Source organism: Sorex araneus, chromosome 3 (assembly GCF_027595985.1).
Source record: "Sorex araneus isolate mSorAra2 chromosome 3, mSorAra2.pri, whole genome shotgun sequence".
NCBI lineage: Eukaryota > Metazoa > Chordata > Mammalia > Eulipotyphla > Soricidae > Sorex > Sorex araneus.
This window is the reverse complement of record NC_073304.1, coordinates 223,933,568-223,959,818: the sequence shown is the minus strand read 5'-3', so window position 1 is coordinate 223,959,818 and position 26,251 is coordinate 223,933,568. Positions and strand designations below refer to the sequence as shown.

Here is a 26,251-nt window from a genome sequence, read left to right as displayed (position 1 = left end):
TCCTGAGGTTGGACTCGGCCGTCCACAGGCAGAGCATTGCTTCTGTCTGTCGGGCTCTCTTCCCTGGCCCGTTACATCACGTCGCATCCACTGTCTCCACTGACATGTAGAATTTGGTATACTCCCCGCGAAGAAAAAAATCTAATTGAAATATTTTACCCTTCCTCTGTGCCTCGATGTTTGAGCTTTTATAGATGAGCTCTGACTGTAACTTATAAAGATGTGGCGAGAATCTGAATCTGAGGCAAGAATTTTGAGAATTGGAGCGGCCTAGTAAAATAAAATCAGGTGTCCTTTTACCTTGCCTGCAGGCCATTACAGAGTTGTGGATAGAATTACTTCACTTTTTCATTGTAGCAGAGACTAAAGGGGAAAAGCATATGAAAAAAGAAGCAGGGGCTGGAGCAATGGTACAGGAGGTAGGGCGCTCTCGCCTTGCCCGTGGCTGACCTGAGATCGAGCCCCAGCACCCCATATGGTCCCCCAAACCCGCCAGACGGACCCTGAGACTCAGAGCCAGGAGTGAGCCCTGAGCATCTCCAGGTGTAGCCCCAAAACAGAAGAAATAAGATTTAATGAAGCCGACTAGACACACACATACACACACACACACACACACACACACACACACACACACACACACACACACACACACACCATTTGTTTATTGTTTTGTGCAGATGGCAGAAATTTGCTTGTGAGGGCTGCTTGAAATGGATGGAGGAGGTGGGGTTTGTCTGAAAATGTCAAGACAGATACTCCATCCGAGGACCACCGTTGCAATTGAGTAGAAGAGTGCGAATTGTTACTGGGCTCTAAAAGGACTTAGTATTACGGTCACTTTATTCTGCCTCTGCAGTATAGATCAGGGGGACCCAGCCTTTGTGGGAATACCAGCACCCAAGGGTTACCGGAAAAAAACAACAGCAACAGAAGTTAGGGAGAATTGGGCTTTGGTTTTCCCTCCAAGGAAAGTCCTTCAGGCATTTCCCCTGGGGCCACTTTGCAAAGCTCTGGGTTCCGGGGCGCTGGGTTTAGCACTGAACTGCAGCGTTCTCTTTGCCTTTTGCGATTCCTCCGGCTTCCTGAAACACGCCCCAGGGACGGAGGTTTTTGCACACCAGGTTCACTCACCGCTGCTCCTCCCGGCCGCCTGGCTCCGCCTCGGATGTGCTCTGACATGTGGGTGGATGCTCCTAGTTTTTCTATAAAGTTTTTAAAAAGTACTTTATGCACCTTCAGATCAAAGCTGCTTTGTAAGTGTGAGATATTATCATTTTTATTATTTTAATACCTTGCAAATTGACTTGAGGGGGGAAGGTAATATGTGCTGATTTTAGAGGCTTAAATGGTTAAATTAATGGCTTAATAACTTACGATTTAATCTTTAAATTGTTGCAGCCTTTCAAGGTCGAGTTTTAGATGAGCAGAAGGCTATGGAATATAAAACTAAGTGTCTACACAAGCTTATTCAACATGGTTTCAATTCATGATTCACTGTCTGGATCATCCATGTGCTCAGTTATAACAATTATTTTTGTTGCAGTAGTATAAAAATATAAAAACTCAAATGAAGACTTTCTGCTCTTCCTTGGGGAGAGAGTATTATTCCTCCCTGTAACTAACCAAGCAGAGTCAAGAATGAAGAGTGGGTATTCTAGAAATATATTGGAAATACTGCCAAATCTTTCCACAGATAGTTTTCACATTGTAGCTTAATGATAGGTTGACAAAAGCCCCAGGGCTCAAAGCAACATAAGGGTTCTGAGACTTTTGGTTTGTTTTTGAAAATGAAATGCAAATGTCCTTCTCCCGCTCCCCTCAAGTTTCCTGCGAAGTGCTAAGATGTTTTTCTCCTTCCCTTTCAGAGCACAGGTATCTGATCTTCCCCCATCCCTCCCCTTTCTGGAGAAGACATTTCTTTCTTTGAAAATGCTTCTCCCCTACCAAATGTAGCCTCCCTCGGTACAAAAACAATTTAGAAAATGCAGAAGAGAACAGAGAAGATTTGATCTCTATTCAGACACAGCTTGAGTTGGGGATCACACATCCTTTTTTTATTACCATGTCTCTTTTTTCTTGTTTTTCTTCTCTTTTTTTGTTAGTTTGCTCATTTTTGGCCCATACCTGGTGATGCTCAGGGGTCGATCCTTGAAGACTCGGGGGAGCATATGGGTGCTAGGATTCAAACCCAGGTCTGCCTTGTGCCTGGCACATGCCCTACCCATTGTACTATCTCTCTGGCCCCACCATGTCTCTTGACATGGTGACACTAAATTTCATCTCTGCTATGTTAAATTAATAACGCTATAATACTCATTTAAATAAACTTTTTAACATTAGGTTGTTTCCAGGATGTTGGTGTTTTTGGTTTTTGTGTTTTGTTTTATAATTTTTTTATAATTAAAATAATATTTTGCAGGCCTAGCAGACTAGGGAAATTCCTGCCCTCATTTTCTTATTAGAGTTCCTTCAGATAGAATAGCCGTAAACAGTACTGGCTGAGAATTCAAATAGACCTAAATTTGAATTCCAGCCCTACCATCCTTACCAGCTCTTCTTGTCATTAATTAAGCTGTAAGCCTGTGTCCTCATTTATAAAGTGAAGATGATGCTAATAGCTGCCTCGTAGGGATATTATGAGAAATAAATGAGATGGTAATTTATGGAAAGTATCACACAGTGCTGTGAGATGTAATATGTGCTCAGTAAAGTATAGGTGGCTGTTTTTGTAGGACAAATTCTCAGAATTGATCCCTATGGTAAAAATAAGATTATTTGGGGGACACTCCCAGTGGTGCTTGGGGGACCAGGCTGGCTGGGCATCAGACCTGGGGGTCGTGCATACAATGTTTGTGCTTGGCCCTTTGAACTTTGAACCATATCCCCAGCCAAGCTATCAAAATTCTTTCTTTCTTTCTTTCTTTTTTTTTATGCTATCAGAATTCTTCTGTGGAAAAACAAATTTATAAAGTTCACATTTTTAAAAAGTAGTACCAGTTCATACTTGCTCACCCTGCATATGACAGTGTCAGTTTTCTTGGACTCCTATCCACATTTGATGTTATTAAAATAACTCTTGACAATTTAATAGGTAAAAGATTGACATTTAATTAACTCTTCAGCTGCATTTTGATAATTAAATCACCAATTTTAGAGATTCTTTTTTCAAAATGTTTTTTGCAGTAACGATAGTTTGTAGAGCCCAGGAATATTATAGCATTAGTTTTTATTACAGAGGTGGTCTGAAGAGTTAATTCATAGACTGTCTTTATTGAGCATTTTACTACTTAAATGAATTTTTTTTCCCAGAGAGAAGTCCATTTGGGTTGCTTTAATGAGTATCTAAAAATTTCCCTGTAGTTGAGTGATCGTTTCTTTTTCACTAATATTCTTGCTAAAATAAAACGAAGGCAGTGTATTCTTAATTTAAAATTCACCTATACCCCCCTGATTAATGAATTTTTTTTCCATGGATCAGTTGAACACTGATCCATGTTTTCACGGGTGAGTTTTCACGGCTGTGTAAGGAGGCCAGGACGCCTTATGCTGGCCTGGATCCGCCTAGAGCTCTTAGTGCTTCCTTTCCCAGGTGCATCCTGTTTTAAGATACTAATTCATTATCCACTTTTGCACCTATATGTTAAAGCACAACTACATATCCCCCCACCCCCCACAATCTGTTCGTGGTGTTAAGTGAACAAAAGAACAGCGCAGTAGGACTCAAGTTTAACTAATTAGCCAATCTTGGTGCTCTCCTAACACACAGTCTTGAGGGGAAATAGAACCATCTGAGGAGACCTGATCGTAGGGACCAAATCCAGCGAAAAGATCAATGGTTTATCAAAGTCTCATTGGTAAGAGACAGCGATCCTGTTTTTTAAGGACTGAAAATTAATGGAAGAAATTTTCCTTCCCGCTAGCTGCTCTACAAGAGAGCAATAATCTTTTCTTTGAATATGCTCCTGTAAATCCCACTGCAGATTGTCGCCGGCCCAGAATAGGCTCGCACCACCTAATCCCCCTCCTGTCATGGTTTAGTCCGAGCAAAGAGCAGAGCTGGAAATCGGATCTTTTGACAGCAGTTACTAAGCAACAGAATTTGGGTGTTTGGGTTAACATCCTAATATATCTCGAGGCGGATTCATTGGGCTGGTGCACAGGGGGACACTTGGGGGGCCGGCACAGCTCCCCGTGGCTGAGGCAGGCACGTCTATCTTGGATGCGCCGTCTGTGGGCATCTGTGTCTGCCAGGCCTCCAGAGGAAGATGACACTGGTCCTTTGTAGGACTTTCAGCCCTCATGGCATTTGTGTGTGTGTGTGTGTGTGTGTGTGTGTGTGTGTGTGTGAGTGCGCGCGCTCGCACCAACACCCCCCCCACCCTCCGCCCGTGTGTGCACTGTGGGGGGACCATGCCCAACAATGCTCAGGGCTTACTCCTGGCTCTGTGCTCAGGTCTCACTCTTGATGGTGCTCAGGGGACCATATAGGATGCTGGTCTATATCGAACCTGGGTTGGCCATGTGCAGGGCAAGTGCTCTACCCACTGTGCTCTCTCTCCAGCCCATCGTAGCATTTTTTTTTTGTCAGTAAAAAAATCCCCCACCTCCATGGCACTTATGTGTGCGGGAAGGTAAGCATTTTTCCTGAAAAGCGGGGAGAACAGGCAAATCAGGGATTCCAAGGTTATTCCAGGAAGCGGGACTAGCCTTGCCAAAAGTTTCGGTCCACTTCCCAAGGCAGTTTCCCCGGGAGGCAGCTCCGGCTGGCTATTCTTAGAAGCTGGAGATTATTACTGATAGCACCGATTTGAATTTGCTCATTTACGTTTTTATATGCTACCGAATACGAGGCGAGTGTGCACTCAGCTAATTGCTGACAGATTTACAGCGTTAGGGATTTTCTGAGCGCTCAGATTCCCACTGTCATCAGATCCTTCCTCGGGAGGTGCTTCGTGCCAGCCGCCTGAGCAGCCCCCAGAGCCCGGCCCCGCTTCCTCTGAGCCCCAGGGGGGCTGCGGGAAAGGGAGGTACAAGTGTTCCATGCGCCTGTGTGTTTTTTTTGTTGTTGTTGTTTTTTGGTTTTTGGTTTTGGGTCACACCTGGCGATACACAGGGGTCACTCCTGGCTCTGCACTCAGGAATTACTCCTGGCAGTGCTCAGGGGACCATATGGGATGCTGAGAATCGAACCCGGGTCGGCCGCGTGCAAGGCAAACGCCCTACCCTCTGTGCTATCGCTCCAGCCCCGTCATGTGCCTGCTTGGATTCACGTGGGCACCAGAGTCTATAGCCCCTGCCCCGCCCCTACACACAGGTGACTCCCAGCTTTCCGAATGTTCCAGAAGTTCTTTGAGAGCAGGTGGTGGCCTTGAGGACCATATTTAGAGCTGCCCCAAGCCCTACAGTGGCCGGAGCCCCAGGTCTCCTTCCCCCCCCCCCATCACCGTGGGTGTCTCAGGTACCCTGAACTCAAGCCTGGGCCTCCCCGCGTTCCAGGTGGCCTCTCCCTGTCCCTGCCCTGACCCTCCGTTCCCCGCCTGTGTGTGCAGGAGAGGTTGTCTCCAGGCATCTCATGATCCTCTGGTGGGTGCACGGGGAGAAAGGGCAGATGGGCCTCTGTCTCCTGGGGGGCGTTAGCTCCAAGACTGGCCTCCTTTCTCCCGTATTAACTGATCCTCCTCTTTACCACATTCGGGGGTGTGCGTGGCAGGTTGTTTTGATTCCCAGGCAACACTCGGCAGTGCTCAGGGCTGACTCCTAGCTCTGTGCTCAGGGTCCACTCCTGGCTGGGCTCAGGGGACCCCTGTGCGATTTCAGGAATTGGTCCTGGGTTCAACCGAGTACAAACCTAGCACCGTCACCCCTGTACCATCTCTGGCCCTCGCCTTCTCTTCCACTTTACCCCCTTCAGTTCATCTCATCCTTTCCCTTCGTCTTCCCTTTCCGGCTCCTCGCCGGATGAAGATCCTGCGTCTTTCTTTCTTGCCCCACCGGAAACCCCCAGCGGAAGTTGGACTGCCGCACATCCCCTGTGCTTTGAGCAATCCTGGTTTTCACCTGCTGCTCCGGCACAGTCATTAACAGCTTCCCCTTTTAAGTGTTCTGGTTTGCATGCGAACTTACATGATCCCCGACTGATAACCTCTCCAACAAGAAAAGGCTTGAGCCCCGTACTTTTATCTTCGGAGAGGGGCAGGATTTAAATTCCTTTGGGGGGGAAAGGCTCCGTTTGCCACGGCATCCCACCAGCTCTCTGCAGCCCCGGCCACACGGGGCCCACGCTGTGTCCAGCTGCCCACCTGCGTGTGCGCGCGCTCTGCGGCACCTGCCTTTCTCTGCACCGGGGATGGGACCCAGGCCTCCCCACTGCAGAGCCTGCGCTCAGCTGCTGGTCTATCTCCCCACCCCCCAGTAGTTCCTCATGGAGATGCTGCTTGGGCCCGGGCCAGGGAGCCGAGACTGGCGGCGAGGGAGCAGACCGGCCAGGAGACGCCAACCCGGTGGGGGGGGGAAGCCAGCGCCCTCCTGTCACCCCAGTGCAGAGAGCGGGGCGAGAGGGTGCGCGTCGGCAGAGGGTGTGCGCGTGTGAATGAGGGTAGAATTGCTGCTTGAAACCGGTCAGGTCACAACTGGAACTGCTGAGTCGCTGTCAGGGTGAGGATGATGTTGCGAGAGTGAGCTGTGAGCGTCCCCCTCCCTGCAGTAGTAATTAGTAGCACATTAAAAACTCTTCCGCAAAAAAATAATAATAATAATAATAATAATAATAAAAAGGTCACAGTAGATGACTGCTGTGCTGTGGGTAATTTTCTTCTGAAATGTCATAGGTCAGCTGCAAAGTGATTTGAAGATGCTTTGAAGGCAAACCGTGGTGTCTGAGGTGGGCTGCGAGACCGCTCGGGTCGCTCAGGGGTCTGGAGGCCAGCAGTGTTTTAGGGAGGTCCCGGAGCCGAGGAAGCTCCGCTCTGCTGAGGGCAAGGCCAGGGCCGAGTACGGAGAATGTACAGCTCCTGCTCACAGCCTGTCTGTGGCGGCCGAGGCCCCGGTCACTGCACCCGAGATGCCAGGGCTGGCTGGGAGAATTAGGTGCGTGCAGCCCAGCCTTTCATGGAATGCTGAGGTTTGTTTTGTTTTGTGTGGGGGCTCAGGGCTTATTTCTGGTGGGTTCTGGGCATCTTATGGGGTGCCGGGGATAGAACCCATGTCGGCGGCCTCATGCAAGGCCAGCTCTGTACCCACTCTAAGATCTCTCTGGTCCCTGTTTCTGAAGATGTTTTGAAGAGCAAAGTAGAATTTTTCAGTGACTCCTTGAAATCATGAGTTTATAGAATAATCGTCACTGTACAGGACTTGTCTTCAGAAACACTACTATAAAGCTTCTGGGGTTGGGGGGGAAATTATAGTACAGCAGGTACGTCACTTGCCTTGCATGTGGCAACTGGAACTCAATCCCTGGCATCCCATGTGGTCCCCTGAGCACCCCCAAGAATGATCCCTTAGTGTGGAGCCAGGAGTAACTCCTGAGCATCGGGGCTGGAGCAATAGCACAGCGGGTAAGGCATTTGCCTTGCATGCAGCTAACCCGAGTTCGATTCCCAGCATCCCATATGGTGCCCCAAGCACTGCCAGGAGTAATTTGAGTGCAGAGCCAGGAGTAACCCCTGAGCATCTCCAGGTGTGACCCAAAAAGCAAAAAAAAAAAAAAAAAAATACTCCTGACCCCAAACAAAAAAAGAGGCTAAAATAGTTAATACCTTTTTCTTTGAGGGAGGGGCTACACCCAGTGGTGCTCAGGGTTTACTCCTGGCTCTGTGCTCAGGAATCACTCGTGGCAGTGCTGGCAGGCCAGGGATGGAACCTGGGCCGGCTGAGTACATGGCAAGCACCCTGACCGCTGCACTATAGCTCCGGCCCCCTCCGGAGCTCCTTTAAACCTCACTCAGAATGACTTGTTGTCCCCACTTCTGACTCTTTCTTTCTCCTTTCGGTCTCCAATGTCCCGTTTAAGTGTTGGCAAACCTGTTGACCCCAAGAACCTATGTTTGAGTAGGCTAAATTACGCTGCAGTAGTCACTGACTCCCCAAATCTCAAAGGCCTACACCCCCCCAAAAAAAACCCAAAGCACCATTTATTTCTGGCTCACACTGGCCACCGTGGCTGAGAATAGCAGCCCTGCTGGTTGTCACCTCCCAGGCCACACAGTGGCCACCCTGAGCTCTGAGCACACATGGGCCCCAGTGGTGCGGGCCGGGTGGAGAGAGGCGAGAGTCAGGCCGTGGCTCTGTGGGCCTTTCCACTAAGGGACACGCTTCCACTCAGTAGCCTCGCCCGCCTGCAGTGGTGCCCAGGTCCCCGGCACCTCCCGCGGCTTCCTGGCCCATTCCACCCTGTCTCCTGCATCACCTCCCGCAGGGTGACGTGTGCTGGATAGAGCAGCAGGGGAAGGCAGAACCTTCCTGGCCACAGTGTGAATGAGACAGATGAGGTTCTGTTGCCCTCATTGGTGCTTGACCCACAATAGAGATGAAAAATATTTGTGGAGAGAATAGGGCAGCCTGAGATTCAGTACCAAGCCCGAGTTTCCTCCTTCACCCTTTCCCCTGGAACACCTCTCAGACCTCCTCATGGCTTCAGCATTCTCTGCCCCCAAACCTTCTTCTTCTTCATGATCCTTAGGTATATCCTTTTTTTTTTCTTTTTGGGTCACACCTGGCGATGCACGGGGGTCACTCCTGGCTCATGCACTCAGGAATTACCCCGGCGGTGCTCAGGGGACCATATGGGATGCTGGGAATCGAACCCGGGTCAGCCTCGTTGTACTCGTTGTACAGTCTCTCCAGCCCATGGAAGGAGAGGTTTAACCCACAGCACCACCACAAGTGATCCCTGAACGCCATCAAGTATGACCCCCAATTCTCTTTAAAAAGGCACTCGGGGCTGGAGCAATAGCACATTTGCCTTGCACGCAGCCGACCCAGGTTCAATTCCCAGCATCCCATATGGTCCCCTGAGCACCGCCAGGGGTAATTCCTGAGTACAGAGCCAGGAGTAACCCCTGTGCATCGCTGGGTGTGACCCCCAAAAAAAAGCAAAAAGGCACTCACTAAAGAATAAGCCACCTAACGTAAGGTGGGGAGAAGGGTCAGCATCTTGGTGCCCTGAGCTTAGTTACCCCCTCGAAAGGTTGGGCTGCACTGGAAGATGATTTTTACAGATTACATCCTAGGAGTAAACCAAATCCCAATTATAGTTGCTAGAATACGATGCCCCAAATTTTTCAAAAAGGCTGGACTCAAGGCCTTGGGCATTTGTATTCAACTTATACATAAACTGGTTAATCTCTCTGGCTTGAAATTGCTATATCCTTCTCAGAATATAACAGTTTTCTTCACTGCTTGCTTTAATTTGCATTTCTTTGGCTGTCATAAGACAATGTAGTATTATCTTTTGTCTGATGCTAAAAATAGAGCCAGTTATATTTGATCCTTCCTACCCGGCTTTAATTCTCTCCTAAACACTTTTAGCTGTGGCCTGATTGGAGTCGGCAGCATCTTTGTCTTCCCACGATACTCCTGCCTTGCAGGGGCCACACTTGTTAGAGATAATAAAATGACGCGCTGTCGCGTCCTGCACATCCCCAGGTGCGGTGGGGGGTACCCGTCTAGTTTTTGAGTCCCAGCACCGAAGTCATGACCCGGATGTAGATCAGAGAGACAGTTGTGACGAAATGGATGGGACTGGCAGGTTGAGGACGGCCAGGTGTGCCATGCCCAGCTCATGGGACTGAGAGCAGCATTGCCCCACTTCTCACTCAGCCGCCATCCAGTTGAGTTCATCTTGGGCAAGTCATACCATGGCTTTGGGCCTCGCTGTCTTTAGTTTTTTATTTATTCGTGCCAGCAGAAAGCGCTTCTGGCAGTGCTCAGGGCTGCCAGGCCTCAGGTTCTTGGGTCTTCTTATCTATAAAGTTCTCAGTGACCGTGTATGCGGAAAATACTGTGTTGGACTGTGCTTTAAGCATTGCTCAAGAATCAACTGTCTTTTCTCTTCCTGGACTGTCGTCATTGTAGAGCGTGGTGAGATGACCAGTGGTCTTGCTTTCTTGCAGATCTTCGATGACGCATACAAATCCCAGCTGAGCTGCGTGGTCGTGGATGACATCGAAAGACTGCTCGGTGAGTCATAAACTTTGTGTTAGATTTGCACACCGCAGGGAATTTCGTACAAATCCTAGAGGAAAAAATATATATATGCATATATATATATATCTACGCCTATATATATATATAAAACAGGTATTTATAAACTGGAGTCAATTGAAATGCTTTCCTTTGTCTTCCAAGGAAATATAACAAATCTTTGATCTGAGGTCAATGATGGAATTCTGTTAAATATCGATTAATACTCTGGACCATTGTTTCATTGTTAACCTGCTTTCCTCTAAGTGCCCTCATAATTTGTTATCTCGTTGTGTACTCAGGGCTGCTCGTCCATGTAAATGGTCAGTAAGTTTTGCTGATGGGTGGATAAGCGCTTCGGCACCTTGGACTTGCCTGTAGCTCAGCTGCCCACATGTGAGCCTGGTCAGAGCTAGGAAAGAGGGAGCTGCCGGCAGCGCCCGTAGCTCAGTTTCCGCTCTCATCAAACAGGGATGCGGCTCCCTTCCTGTCTACATAACCCTGATAAGAATCCTAGAGACGGAAATAGGCTAAGGATGTGGAAAACATTCTGAAAGGTAGAAGTTTTCTCTAAGAAGCTGTAAAGACAGTGCCCGTGTTTAGTTAGCACACTCCTTTTTTTTTTTTTTTTTTTTTTTGGGTCACACCCGGCAATGCTCAGGGGTTACTCCTGGCTCTGCGCTCAGGAATGACTCCTGGCGGTACTGGGGGGACCATATGGGATGCTGGGGATCGGATCGAGCCCAGGTCGGCCACATGCAAGGCAAACGCCCTACCCGCTGTGCTATCGCTCCGGCCCCTAGTTAGCACACTTCTTGGGGATTCTAAGGTGAATCCGCCGGTCCCTGCCCCCACTCAGAAGGTATGATAATCTACACATAGGCTTGAAAGCGCTGTTACTCGTATCTTATTTCATTGCAAAAACCAGATTTATCTCAAATTAATTATGACAGTGACTCCGAATGTCGTGATAAATTCTCCCGAAACTGAGTCAGTCTAGTGACTTAGTCATCAGCATCTAAAACACCACCCAGCCCGTGTAATGGCACAGGGCTGCCCCCCTCACCCCCCCGCCCCGTGCACTGTTCTTACTATTTCCCGCATCATTTTCAGTCTTGCTTTACATCCTCTGTCATTTATGTTTCCGTTTCCTAAGGCAATGGTTGTCATAAATAAAGCAAGTGTATCTGAGAGGTCTTCTCAAATTGATCTTTTTATCTAGTAACCTGCTAGTTTTCAGTCAACTATTTTTGATACCTTCCAGCTCCGTTTATAGGATTATTCCTGTAAAAGCTTTTAGGCGCCATACTCATGGCTCTGTGCGACATCCTTTATCTAAACACAGTTGCGTGTGTGGTCGGGAAACGTGCACCCTCTCTAACCGAGTGTGCTCGCACCAGAGGAACGGTAGTCGGCTCTTGCTTGTTCCCTTAGTCAGCGCGCATTTGCTGGGAGCTCTTCTGTGCTAGAATTATTTTTGAAAATAATTAAATGGATATCTGTCGTCACAGTGTACCTTGGCAGAAATGAACGCATGGTAGAATGTCCCACATGTCCCGGATGTTCAGAAAAGGGAGAAGCACTGGGGTGGGGGGGGGGTCAGTGCATCTTCAAAGATCTGAATATCTGGGGCTGGAGTGGTAGCACAGCGGGTAGGGCGTTTGCCCTGCACGCGGCCAACCCGGGTTCGAATCCCAGCATCCCATATGGTCCCCTGAGCACCGCCAGGGGTAATTCCTGAGTGCAGAGCCAGGAGTAACCCCTGTGCATCGCCAGGTGTGACCCAAAAAGAAAAAAAAAAACAAAAACAAAGATCTGAATATCCAATGTACAGAGAAACCGGAGCAGGGCTTCTGCCCAGTCTGGATGAACGGGTAGCAGTTCTCCACTCTGCCAAGAGACCCCTCGTGACTCTGCCATCATTCCACCTCCCTTGCTTCCTTGAGTATGACTTAGCAATTTTCCCTCCTTTTCAGGTACCAGGTATTTCCTGCCTACTGACGGTGTTGCCTGAGCTTGCAGCAGTTTCTTGAAAATGCTTGCAAAATATATCTGGGTTATTTTCCTCCTTTAAAACAATAGACTCTAGGGTTGGAGCACAGCGGGTAGGGCTTTTTTGCTTGCACACAGCCGACCTGGGTTCGATCCCCAGCATCCCATATGGTCCTCCGAGCACTGCCAGGAGTAAGCCCTGAGCAAGCAGGGTGTGGCCCAAACCTCCAACCGTTAAAACTTTTTAAAGCAAGGGATAATATTTTATTATATTTATTTATAATAAGTAAATAAATATTATAAGTATTGAAGTATTGAGGCTGGAGAAATAGCAGAGGGTGAGGTGCTTGCCTTGTGTGCAGCCAACCCTGATTCGATCCCCAGCACCACCAGGAGTGATCCCCGAGCACCAAATCAGGAGTAGCCCCTGAGCAACACCAGGCATGGCCCACATCCCAAATGTTAAGCAGTAAAATTAGTGAGACCGTTCTCTCCCCAGTTTTAGTGCATGACTTCTTTTAGAATTTGTTCACTCCTGAAGTAGGAAAAGACAGAGAGGTTCGGGCTGCGATGTGTGTCCACTCTAACCCTGGCCGGCTTCTCCTGCAGATTACGTCCCCATCGGCCCTCGCTTCTCCAACCTGGTGTTACAGGCTCTCCTTGTGCTGCTGAAGAAGGCGCCTCCGCAGGTAAAAACATTAGATTTTCTTCCTCTCACAGGATTTTTTTTCCCTGGTAAGTTGTAAGTACATAAAAGGGAACTCTTTCTAAAGAAATAGGCTATTATAAACACAGTTTTAGTGTGAAAGGGATTTTGGAAGATCATCTGGTCTGACTTTCTGTTTTAAGGTAAATGATTTCTTAACAATCAAGAGTTTTCGGGCCTGGAGCACAGTGGGTAGGTCGTTGTTTGCCTTGCACACGGCCAACCCGGGTTCGATTCCCAGCATCCCATCCGAGCACCGCCAGGAGAAATTCCTGAGTGCATGAGCCAGGAGTAACTCCTGTGCAATGCTGGGTGTGACCCAAAAAGCAAAAAAAAAAAGTTTTTTATTCCATTCTGATAATATTTTTAAAATCCCGTATTTCTAGAATAGTGAAAAAACCCACAAATTTGGGAATTTAGTATAAAAATGCTTCAGGAAAAGATGTGTTTTTTGTTTTGGAGCCACACCATCTGTGCTCAGGCTTCCTCTTGGTGCTTCGTTTAGGGGTCCCTTGGGTGGCGCTCCAGGCCCCACGTGTGGTACTGAAGATCAAACCCAGGTCAGCCACATGCAAGGCAAATGCCCTACCCACTGTATTATCACTCCAGCCCTAAAAGGATATTTTTTAAAGTCATCTTTGCATGAAGGTGCATTATCGGTAATTTTTGAGCACTTCCCAAAGTTGGAGTTTTAGCTTACGCAAAGGCTAATGTTAGAGAAGTTAGTTTGCTTTTATCTTCTTCAGTTTTTTTGTTTGTCTGTTTGTTTGTTTGTTTTGTTTTGGGGCAACACCCAGCTCTGCTCAGGGCTTACTCCTGGCTCTGCACTCGGGAATTACTCCTGACAGTGCTCAGTGCCAGGGATCAACCTGGGTGGGCTGTATGCAAAGCAAACACCCTACCTATCTCTTTGGCCTCTTCAATTTCTTCAGTAAACACATAAATAAATTAATCTCTCTAGTTGCTAAAACAAAGATAATTACTGCCCAGTATCTCCATATGTCACACACAAAAAAATATTTTGTGAATTTAGGATGTTAAGAATTATTAGATTAGGAGTAGTTAAATTCATTCCTTTTTTTTTTTAACTTAAAAGAATTTACCTTAAAAGTCATAGGGAGAAGGGAAAATGATTTTTCAGTGGTATTTTCCAAATCATCTGCCCTTACATTGTTAAAGACTAACATTTACTCAAACACAAAGACATGCTAGCTGGAAATTATTTACAATCCAAAATGGATACTAATAGAAATAAAGAAGTCTGTTAACAAATTACATGCAACAGTTTGATTAAAGAATAACTGGGATTAAGGAATAACAGTTTCTCTCTTAAGAAACAGTTGAGTTTATAATTATTGTAAAAATAATTGTAAGAATCTAGAGGAAAGTGATATTATATTATCCTTTCAGATCTTGCAGCTTCCTGCACAGAAGTTTTTTGAAATTAGCTCATGAATTCAACAACAAAAACCATGTATCACTTATTCAAAGAAGTTTTTGTGTGGTCCATAATTTTGGTGGGACTTGAAGTATTTTGCTGTTGCTGTAGTTTATATGTGCGAGGTAGGATTAAAGTGAAAACATTGAAAAATAAGTAAAGTTCACATTGTTAATAAGCAAGTGGAAAGCTATACAATATCATTAGCTTTCGGGGAAATGGAAAAATAAAACCAAAGTGAAATACCACCTCGCATCCACTGGGGTGCCTGTAACACAAACTCAAGAGAAAACCAATTGTTGGCACGTGTATGGAGAAATTGAAAATCTGATGTACTGCTGGTGAAAATCTAAAAACCGGCAGGCTTGCAGTTCCCTAGATGGTTAAAGATACAGTCACTAGCAGTCCTGCTTTTAGTGATAAGTGTATATATATATATAGAGAGAGAGAGAGAATGTAACTGAAGTCACATATGTGCATATATAGATGAAAGTGATATAATAGAATGATACTCAGGATAAAAAAAAATCAAAAGGAAGTCACCATATATGATACACCTTGGGTGAGTCATGAAAACATGCCAAGGGAATCCAGACATCACAAGAGACTGCATAGTGCATGATCCTATTGATAGAAAATGTCTAGCCTGGACAGAGCTGCAGGACAGGAAGTGGACTGGTGGGTTCCCAGGGCTTGACTGACTGCAGAGGGTGAATGAGAAGCACGTGGTTTCCCTGCAGATACACACACACACACACACACACACACACACACACAGTTTCAGCAGCTATTTCATTGCTGAAAGGGAACTTCTATGGAAAGCTGGGAGTACTGAGCCAGGGTGCAGGGGCTGAACTCCAGCTCAGTGGTCAAACCTGTAGCTTACGTTCAGGAGGCTTCGGGTTCCATCTTCAGCATCTCCAAAGAAGTTGGGCTGTAGAACAATTTCTCTAAGGACTGAAAAGGAAGGATATAAGGGTATGTCAGAAGTAAAAGGTAGAGGCCGGAGTGATAGCACACCAGGTAATGCACTTGTCTGGCACACAGCCACCCCACGTTTGAGTCCAAGCACCCTATAGGGTCTCCCAGCCTTCGCCAGAAGCGATCCCTAAGTGCAGAGCCAGGACTTGCCCTGAGCACTGTGAACTGTGGCCTGAAAATAGAGAACAAGCAAATAGAAGTAAAGGGTCAACCTGGGTGCTTCAGTTACTGCACGTGGCAGGGATTCTAGAACACCAGAACCAGGTGACAGACTGACTGCCTGGTGTACTCATAGCTAATATACATGTGCCAGTGGAATCATGGCTAAAATACATATGCCAGAGGAAGTTCATGGCTAACATACATGTTGCCAAAGGAAGTTCATGGCTAATATATATGTACCAAAGGAAGTTCATGGCTAACATGCATGTGCCAGAGAAAGTTCATGGCTAACATGCATATGTCAGAGGAAGTTCATGGCTAACATACATGTGCCAAAGGAAGTTCATGGCTAACATACATGTGCCAAAGGAAGTTCATGGCTAACATACATGTGCCAGAGGAAGATCATGGCTAACATACACTTATCAAGATTAGCATGTGCTTTTATCTCTCTAGCTTGCTTTTTGGATTCGTTTGTTTCCTCTCTGGAAAACGAGGGGAGAGTGTCAGGCTGATCCCATGTCGTAGATACTTGTCATGTCATCCTTGCTCTGCTGACCCAGTCAAAGGGTTTGCTCCCCCAAACCGTGTCATGCCGGCATTTCTGACATCTCCCGTTAAATGTCAGAAGCCCAATGATCTGAGTGTAGTAGAGATGTACCAAGTAGTAGAGAATCATTGTCACAGTCCAGAAAACAGAAAAGTTGCCTGCATTTTTCTTTAAATAAAAAAAAAGAACTAGATGCACATAGACGGCCCAGCAATCATATCTGTCATAGACTCCCTCATTTTGTATTTGTTGCAGTTCCAGCTTTCACACCGAAATGTTGTGTGCATGTGTGCACAGGCTCCAATAAGAGAAACCCTCGGGCACGCTCTGTTGTTATGCATCTTATACCCCCCTTCTGCCGCTCCCCTCTCCCGGCCCCCGTCTTAAATGGCTCACAAGCCTTCCTTTTTTCCCATTGTGGTGGCGTTGGTCCTAGATTTTCAGTGGGGGACTAAAAATTCAAGTCAGATTTCAGTTACTAGGATAATTTTCTTTGAATTTTAAATTTTTTTTTTAAGCAAATGCATGGATTTTTAATGAACCCGGTTGTTCAGGGGGGTTTGCTTTACATTGAACTGGAGAGTTAATTTCATGATTGATTTATTAGCCTTTTGAAAGTTTTGTTTTTTTTTTAAGAAGTGGTATCTGTAGTTCACGAGGACTGAAAAACATCATCCCATTTTGTTTAGCATCTTTTTAAAACCAATTAAAAGCTTTTCTAAAATGGATTGAGCAGGAGAAAATAAAACATGTGGCCCGGGTCTTTATTTCCATCCCGTTTCCCTGTGTTCTGCGGGAGAAGAGCTGGAGGGGGACCGAGGGATTGAAAAGGCCCGTCCCAGCAGGGCGCCCGGTGGGAGAAAGGGGCTGCTCTGAGAAAGCCCGGCTGGCTTCATCTACATGCAGACTCACACAGGGCCCGGGTGCTTGCCGGCAGCCCCGGCTCACATGTGCTTCCCTGCTGATCCCCGTGAGAGAGAAGCTGACAATCGGCCTGGAGGGTGAGAGCCCGGAGCGGCCCACCTCCCCGCCATCCAGGCCAGACCTGTCGCCTGGGCCGGCCTGCCACCGCTTCCTGGCGCCCTCCTCCCTTTCATCAGTGACACTGCGTGTGGCTCTCTGCAAGGTCTGCAGAGGGTGGGGGTGGCCGGGCCTGAGGCTCCAGGCTCCAGAGGAGGCAGCGGGAAAGCTGAGGACAGGCCCCCCTCAGCCTCGGGCGCTGCTCTGGTGTCCGCCCGGGATTCCCCAGGCTGTCCAGCAACTTGCCAGGGCGCCCCAGCAGTGCCCACATGCCTGGCTGCCTGCACCAGGGTTTCTGGGACCAGAGTGGCCTGCTGGCCATGAGGCACTGTTCCTTTGCTTTTTTTTTTTTTTTTTTTTGCGAGGGGGGTGTCACACTCAGTGACACTCAGGGGTTCCTCCTGGCTCTGCACTCAGGAATTATTCTTGGCGGTGCTCAGGGGACCATATGGGATGCTGGGGATTGAACCCAGGTCGGCCGCGTGCCAGGCAAATGCCCTACCCACTGTGCTATCTCTCCAGCCCCAAAACTGTTCCTTTGTTGCTCTCACGCTCCCCTCCCTTGTCTTAGCCCGAGGTTGTGGACACGGCCTTTGCCAGTGGGCTGGAGGTGCGGCTCCAGCCCTCCCAGCCTTCCCAGAGATTCCCAGGAGGAGAATCGATTTTTCAGTGCCCCTAGACCTCTGTGCCGTGGAGCTGCTGGGAAATGGTGTAAGGCTGTAAACTTCGGGGAGGGGTGAAGGACTCTCGAGCAGTGCTTAGGAGGTCCGGGGGTGCCCAGCTTGTGGTTTTTGAACTTGGATGAGTCAGTGCAGAGGCCTGAGGATCTCTGTGGCTGGGACCCTGTGGTGCTGGGGATGATCAGGGCTGCCTGGAGGTGCTCCAGGGTCTCCCCTGCACGCCCAGTCGTGCTCCGGAGCCCCCAGGGCTGTGTCCCACAATGCACAGGGCACGGGTGGTGCTGAAAATAGAACCTACGTCCTATGCATGCCAGACGTGCGCCTAACCTCTATTCTGTCTCCCTGCTGCCCCCCCCCCCCCAGAAGCTATGAATGTTTCTAGGAAACAATCACTCCACATTTTAGCAATACTAGTGAGGTAGGACTCAGACCTTAACCATTGTTAGGAGTTTCAGCTAAGAATTAAAATGTCGTAGGGGTCAGAGTGATGGTGCAGCATGTAGGGCACTTGCCTTACACACCACCAACCTGGGTTCAACCCCCAGCACCCCATGTGGTCCCCCAAGCTCACCGGGAGTGATCCTTGAGCACAGAGTCAGGACTCAGCCCTGAGCACCACCGAGGGATGCCCCCAGAAACCAAAAAGACAAATAAAATTGAAAAGATATAGGGAAAAGGTCATTTCCTCACTGCACTGGCACTGAGCGATCTCACCTAGCAAGAGAGAAGCTCGGGCCTGGGAAGGGCCGGAGCAGGCGCCTGTGGGAAGCAGCGGGTCACTCTCATGGCAAACCCAGCGGGTGTTGGTTTTCTGAAGGCTGGTCTTCCCATCACCGGTCTCAGGACAAGATTGCTTTCCTATAATCCTACAGCTTCTCGGGACTGTCTTACTTCAGCTGTGCTATTAGGAAGCCTGGAAATATTAAGTCACTCCAGGCTTTGGGGCGCTTTAGTGAAATAAGCAGATAATGGAACGGGCTCCAGATCGCACAGGCCTTGACACGAGCGTCTCTGTCTATCTGCTCAGAATTACTCCAGTATGACTCAATAAGATATATAGCCACTCTCGGAGAGCGGGTTAGTCATTTTGCCAGACACGTTAATTGTAACCACTGGCATGGTGACTTGTACATTGGACCTTTGTCGGGGGGTGGGGGGGTGGCAAAGGCTTGTGTGGTGAGTGACAGCGAAATGGCTCAATTTACCCATGTATGTCAGTGACATTGCAGGGTTGCTGTATTTTATAAAATTCTCTTTAATCATACTTTACATATGGGAGTTGCAATGTAAAATGCAACTAGAAAGTTTCATGTAAATAGAATAGACATACTAATATGTAATTAGGCCCTTCTAAATTTATCAAAAATTATGAAAAAGGGGCTGGAGCGATAGCACAGCGGGTGGGGGGCATTTGCCTTGCACGTGGCCAACCCAGGTTCGAATCCCAGCATCTCATATGGTCCCCTGAGCACTGCCAGGAGTAATTCCTGAGTGAAGAACCAGGAGTAAAACCCTGTGCATCGCCAGGTGTGACCCCCCCCAAAAAAAAAGCGAAAAAAAATTATGAAAGAAATATGGTAAGTGCTTTAATTAAGCATTACCACAAATATATGATTACAAAAATGGTTTAAAAATGTGGATTTGGGGGTTTCTTTTGGTTTGGGGGTCAAACCTAGCAATACTCCTGGCTCTGCCCCAGGAATCACTCCTGGTTGTGCTCAGGGGAGTATATAGGATGCCAGGGATCGAACCCGGGTCAGCCATGTGCAAGGCAAACACACTCCCTGCTGTATTATCTCCAACCCCTTGTTTTCAAAATGGTTTAGTTTGTTATTTGGTAAAGTACATCAATAATAGATACTAATGAATACAGAGAAGTATAAGATAAGTGCGTCACCATGTTCAGATAATTCCAGCAACGCAGTTTTAATCACCAGAGAAAGGGTGCTGAGATGAAGTATTCTCATAACTGCCAGATGCCTCAACTCCCTCTACTGGATAGGCATCCGCCATGGGAAAGTGCTCCTGGGCTGGAGAGATAGTTGCCTGACATCTGACCCCTTTGGCTGCCCCCCTTCTGTTCTCCCGAGCACCAGCAGGAAAGATCCCTGAGCACGGTTGGGTTTGACCCCAAAACCAAAGCTTCAACGGTGTTCTTGGAGTATAATTCATGCTGAGGCATCACGAAGCTAGTCGTGAGTAATCCCCTTTCTGAACGTTGAACTAGAACCAGGAACACCCAGTTGGAGTCTTAGTCCGAACGTCTGCTTTGTATGCTCTATGTCTCTGAAAACAGTGCTCCCTGCTCCTGCTCGCAGCTCTGTGGACAGCCTGGGCCGCAGGGTGGAAGGTCTGCGAGCCTGGTTGCGAAAAGCTGGTAGGTTCTGAAAAGTGGGCGTGGGCCTTGTCCCCAGAGAATGCCATTTGCAAAGAATAGGTGTATAAAGTTCTTATCCGAAGATCTCCAATGAGGAATTCGTGTTTGTCCTGTGTCATTTGAATGTTTCCATTGTTTCACAGAGCCAGGAGTGGCCCCTCTGAGCACAGAGCTAGGTGTGGCCCCTGAGTACCTCTGGGTGTGCCACGCCAGCCACCGCACCCCCCATGGTATTTCCACCCCACCCCCCATGGTATTTCCATTGTTTGAGACTCAGAGTTGAGCATCTTAAGATCCTGTTTCTTGGTTTCTTGCGTTTGGTCACAGCTTCAGTTCCGAGAGGGTCTGGTATTTGAAGGCTGAGGCATGGTGTTAGCAGCGCGCTTTCTGTTTTGTTTTGTGTTTTCCTCTTTCACAGAGCTTGGGTTGAACCCAGATCTTACACACACACTTGACCACTGAGCCACCTCCCTGGCCCCCAGGTCCTGGGTTTGGGGAGGGGTTTTGTTCATTTGTTTTGTTCTTAAGTAAAGAGATGCCTCTTGAGGTATTCCACGAGCTTTTTTGGCTTGTCAGGTGGCAGGGAAATACATCACTGCTGTGTGTTAACAAATTTCTGCAGAAAGTAAAGTTCTCACTTTTGTGTATTAACTTCCCGAGGGGAGGGAGCTCAGAGTTCCCGGCCCGAGTGTCCGCACACAGCAGCCCTCATTTAAAGACCAGGGAAATAGGCCACTTGCTTTTCTGCCTCCTGTTCCCTGAAATGTTGGGGCTCCATGATTCCAACCACACTCTGGCTAGGCACTTGGGCATCTCTGTTCAGAAAAGGAAAGACAAAGCAAAGGTGGGGATTCCAGAGCTGTCAAGGGGGGGCCAGGGCCCTGGACACTGGACCCCAGGACACTGCCCAGTTCCGGTCATTGGCCCCGGCCAACTGACCACTTGTTGCCCCTTCTCCTGCACTTCTTGTGTGTGGCTAAAGGTCCCCTTTTCTCCTGAAGAGCACCTGACAGGGGAGCCTCAGGGATTGGGGGGGGGGGTCTCCTGTGGGTCTGTGCCCCAGGGCAGAGCAGTGCAGACAGGCAGAGCCGTCGAGGGGGGCGTTTATTAGGGGCCAGAACAAAACCCATCAACTAACATCCTCACCAGAGCCATCGCTTTAGTTACTGGCAGGTAGCTGGAGCCAGGCTCCCATCTTTCTAAGTCACGACTTGGTCTGTCGCCACATCTTTGATCATGTGTTTTTTTTTTTTTTTTTTAATTTTCCTGGGCTCAGGGAATCCCCTCGAGATGTGCCCAGGGCCCCCGGGGCCACTCCCAGTGACTCTCGGCCAAACAGGCCAGCGGTTCAGTGCCAGGACCCGGAGATGCGGTGTTGCATGGACCTGCGGTGCCAGCCGGGTTCCCTGCACTGTGGCAGGAGCCTGTGGCACCTGTGTGCCACTGATGAGAGAGTGAGAGAGTGTACCAGGCAGTCTGCCCCGCCCGCCCTGCTCCCTCTGATGATCCTTGCTGGTAACCAAACCCCTGAGAAGCAGGTGCCTGCCACTGTGCCACGTCCGCAGCCCTGAGTGGGGCAGGCATGACCCACTCACAGGACTGTGGCGGCCACGAGTAGGACACAGGGCCTAGGGTTTGGGTCCATGTGCTTCCGAGCCTCCACTCTCTCTCTTCCTTTCTTTCTTTTTCTTTCTTTCTTTCTTTCTTTCTTTCTTTCTTTCTTTCTTTCTTTCTTTCTTTCTTTCTTTCTTTCTTTCTTTTTTTTTTTGTTGTTGTTTGCGGTCCATACCTGGCAGTGCTCAGGGCTTGCTGCTGGCTCTGCATTCAGGAATCACTCCTGACAGGGTCAGGGGACCATGTGGGATACCAGGAATCAAAGCTGGGATGGCCATGCGCCAGGCATGCAAGCCCTACCTGCCATACTTGGTCCCCAGTTTCTTTTTCTTTTTTTTTTCTTTTTGGGTCACACCCGGCGATGCACAGTGGTTATTCCTAGCTCTGCACTCAGGAATTACCCCTGGTGGTGCTTGGGGGACCATATGGGATGCTGGGAATCAAACCCAGGTCGGCCACGTGCAAGGCAAACGCCCTCCACGCTGTGCTATTGCTCCAGCCCCCAGTTTCTCATTTTTAAAATGGGGACAGGAGTGTTATTTCAGTCACGAGAGTTAAATTAGATAAGGGTTACTGTAATTCTCTGCCAACTGCAAAGCACAACTCAGTTACCAGGCAATAATTGGTCGCTTCCCTCAGCACGAACTGTCTTTCCTCATCCATGCAAATATGTAGAACGGACCCAGGAGCCAACCCTTGTCCGTGGAGCCCATCGAAGCTGACTGATGTCAGGTCTCGTCTGCGAGCGTCAAAGCGTGGAAAGTCCCTCTTGACCCTCCCCACTGCCCACCTCGCACTCAGCTTCACGCTGCATGGCCAGCCGGACTTGCGGGCGGCTGCCAGTGCGCTGGGGTCGGGGGACCGACAGGACAGTTGGACGGCTGCCCCGAAGGGACACGGGAAGGCTCCCCCAGACCTGCAGGTCTGAGATGCTTCCTTCAAAGAGCACTGTCCCAGGAGAACCCTTTGTTCACACAGACATCCAGCAGGCCCGGCTCACACGGAACCACAGGGAGGGTGGGGAGGAAAGCATTGGGCCTGCTCCCCAGCACGCGCCCTCCCCGCCAGGCGCACAGCTGGAGCAAGGAACTGAGCACAGGGCCGGGTGGGGTGGCCCCGGCGTGTGGAGGGCGGAGAAACCCATGTTCAGGGTCGCCGCTTTGAAGGGTGAGATCAGAGTCGGCACATGCAGCGTGGGGACACTCGGGTTTGGGAGGAAGGAAAGGGGGTCCTTTCGCTCTGCACTGCCAGGGTTGGGCGGGCGATAGAGTGACTATGTGCCCCCATCACAGCCCTTGTTTTCTATTTTTTTTTGGGGGGGCGGTCAGGGAGCACATTTGGAGATGCTCAGGGGTTACTCCCGGCCGTGTTCCGAGGACCCTGTGGGGTAGCGAGGATCCACCCCAGGTCGGCCGCATGCAAGGCCAGCGCCCTCCCTGCTGTGCCATGGCCCCTGGGGGGGGGACCCCCCCTGCCTCCCCGTCCCCCCCCACCCCGCACTGCTCTTTTGCTGATTCTCCTTCCGGGCAGGGGATTTTCGTTAAACGCCGTACTGTGAGGGTGAGAGTTGCGGAAACTGGGTGTCGTCGGCTTCTCTGCATTCCTTGGCTTCCCGAACCCAGTGAGGAACACACGCCCCCCCCTCCACCCCCACAAGTCCGCCGCTGCATCTCACACAGCAGTTGTTGACCTCGGGCCTGGAAAGGCGCGTGAGTGGCCACGCCCCGCCGAGGGGGCAGCTCTGCAGCGCGGCTCAGGCCAGCGTCAGCCGGAGCAGCCTGCGGCTCCCGACGTGCTTACTACGGACTTGCCGGGGGCAGCGGCGCCTCTTCTCAGGGCCCGCGGGAAGGACTGGTCCCGCTAAAGTCCAAGGCTTCATTTGTTCCAAACGACTGAACTGTGACCTCTGGAAATCTCAGTGACCGCCATCCTTTAAGAGGAAACAAAAAAAAAATGCTGCTTCCATCCTCCATGGCACAAGCAAAGTCTAGTAAACGGGGCGGCAGCTGAGCCGGGTGGTGCTGGCCGTCAACCGGGGGCAGTGCCTGGGGCAAGAGCAGGAACTCTGCCATGGGAAGTTCACCCTGAGTCGTGCCCAGTCGGCCCACGGAGCCCTTTTCTCCGTGAGTTTTGGTGACTTTTTTTTTTTCTTTTTGGGTCACACCCAGCGATGCACAGGGGTTACTCCTGGCTCATGCACTCAGGAATTACTCCTGGCGGTGCTCAGGGGACCATATGGGATGCTGGGAATCGAACCCGGGTCGCCGTGTGCAAGGCAGACGCCCTACCCGCTGTGCTATTGCTCCAGCCCCGACTTTTTTTTTTTTTAATGATAGTTTTGCATCAACAGTGACTGTGGAATTTGAGCAAGTTTTGTAAGTCCATCCACCTCCCTCTGAGGCCCCCAACACACACACATCCCGACCCCCTGCAAGCCAGCAGGCGCCCAGCAGGAAGGCGACAGAGGGGGCTTGCGGGGGCAGGGCACAGGGCACCCTCCTGCCGAAGAGAGGGCACGGTTTTGTTTTCCGACTTGATGTTTCACTGTCCTCGACCAGAAAATTCTTTCTCTTTTCATTATGGTGTTTAAAGAGATAAAATTACCTTTGCAGCCAAAGTAGCAAGGGCCCCGGGCATCTCCTGTGCCCAGTGGCTGGTCAGTCATCCTTGGGAGGGGCGTCCCTTGGGGGCCTCCCTTTCTCAGGTCCAAAAATTTGAGGGTTTGGGTTTTCTGGGGGCTGGGGAGGCAGGGAGAGGCCTGGGGCACACCCGGTGCAGCTCAGGCAGGGTTTACTCCTGGTTCTGCGTTTGGCGATCACTCCCGGAGATGTTCGGTAGCATGTGGGGTGCCGGAGATCACGCCCAGGGCTGCCTCATGCAAGGCCAGCGCCCTGCCTGCTCTCTACTGTCTCTCTGACCTTGAGGGTTTTTTTTCCTAGTTTCTTATTTCTTGGCCATGTTGAGGATCTTTCATCTGAACCAGAGGGATAGTCCCACAGGTGGGACATCTGCCTGGCCCACGGCTGTCCAGGGTTCCATCCCCGGCAGCCCCTGTGGGCCCTTGAGCACCACCACCAGGTGCGATTCCTGAGTGCAGGGCCAGCAGTCACCCCTGGGCGGGATGTGATTCAAAAACAAAAGCAAACAAAATTGTGCATCAAACGGGCCTCCGGATGCAAGAGCCGTTGCAGCCGGCCGCGCTGGAGCCATGTTCTGAAGAGGCACGGGGCAGAGGAGTTAGCCGGCCCAGGTCAGGCCTCGGGGCAGGATAGGGGGGAGGAGAGGGGGCAGACTGTGGAGCGGGGACTGCCAAGAAGAGCCCCAGGGACAGGGAAGGATGTGGGCGCTCTCACCACAGAAACTCGCAGGGAACTGTTTCAGGAGCTGTCACGAGTGTGGTGAGCACAGCGCCCAGAAGCTGAGGTCACGTGAGGAAGAAGGACCCTGATCTGAGTGAGGGCCCGTGGCCGAGCGAGGCAGGGAGACCGCCGGGCACACGGCAGGCTGGGTTTGTACCTACTGACCGGCCAGCGCCGAGTCCCGGGCAGCGTCTAGATGTCCAGTGTGCCGACAAGCTGTCCCTCTCCACACTAAGAGCACTGTGGCCTGCTCTGGGCCACTGTATCTTCTTCATTGAAAGACTTTTTCTGCGACAGCTCCGAATCATGGTGTCTAGGCCACGTGCTTCCCTCACTCTCGATGAAGAGAGCAGCCGTTGCTGCCGGGTTAAAGATTACACGAAGAAGAACCGGGGACGGGAATCCAGAGTGGAAACAGGCAGTGAGGCCTGAGCTGAGTTCAGCTCAGTTGCTGGGGGCCAGATGCCTTTCCACAAGCTCACATCTCTCGGCTACAGAGCGGCCATGGGAGCCAGCACTTGCCTTGCATGCGACTGACCCGGGTTCGATCCCTGGAACCTCACAAGGTCCCCCAGGCACCGCTTGGAGTAATCCCTGAGCACAGAGCCAGGAGCAAGTCCTGAGCACTGCTGGACGAGGCCCCAAAACCAGAAGCAGAATGGCCACAAGAGGGAGAGGGGGGCAAGGACTAAGAACTGTTCCAAGTGTCAAATCCATGATCAAAACAAATATGATCCTGTGACATATTTATTTTGTTGGGGGGGCTTTGCCCAGCTCAGGGGCAGCTCCTGGCTCAGTGCTCAAGGTTCCTCCCAGCAGTGCTCAAGGGCCCGTAGGGTGTCAGGTGTTGAACCCGGGCCTCCTGCATGCTTAGCATGCATGCTGGCCCTTGGAGCCGTCTCCCTGGCGTGATTCTGTGACATTTTTATAAATTGACGGTGCCGTATTATTTAGCAACATAAAGCAGTTGATCTTGCCTAAGGAAAGTATTTGAGATGATCTGGGCGAAGCCTCTCAGCGCAGACCCAGATCGTGGCGCGAGGCGCCCCTCCTGGGTGTCCTCTGCCCCGTGAGCAGCACGGCGAGGAGGAGAGCCGCAAAGCCGGAGACGGAGAATTTGCTGCAGGGTACGAGCTAATGGAAAGTCGGAGGGTAGCTGTCTGCCGAGTCGCAGCATGATTTATCCGAGA

At 49.9% G+C, this 26,251-nt stretch overlaps 1 protein-coding gene across 2 annotated transcripts in view; it reads left to right on the top strand.

Moving 5' to 3' along the window:
* The window catches only part of NSF (N-ethylmaleimide sensitive factor, vesicle fusing ATPase), a 146,567-nt gene that overhangs the window by 100,526 nt on the left and 19,790 nt on the right, over positions 1-26,251 (top strand). For both annotated transcript variants that reach the window (XM_055133170.1, XM_055133169.1), the window contains exons 16-17: positions 10,113-10,179; positions 12,784-12,863. In XM_055133170.1, coding sequence (XP_054989145.1) covers positions 10,113-10,179; positions 12,784-12,863 — 147 coding nt within the window. The remainder of the gene's footprint in view (positions 1-10,112; positions 10,180-12,783; positions 12,864-26,251) is intronic.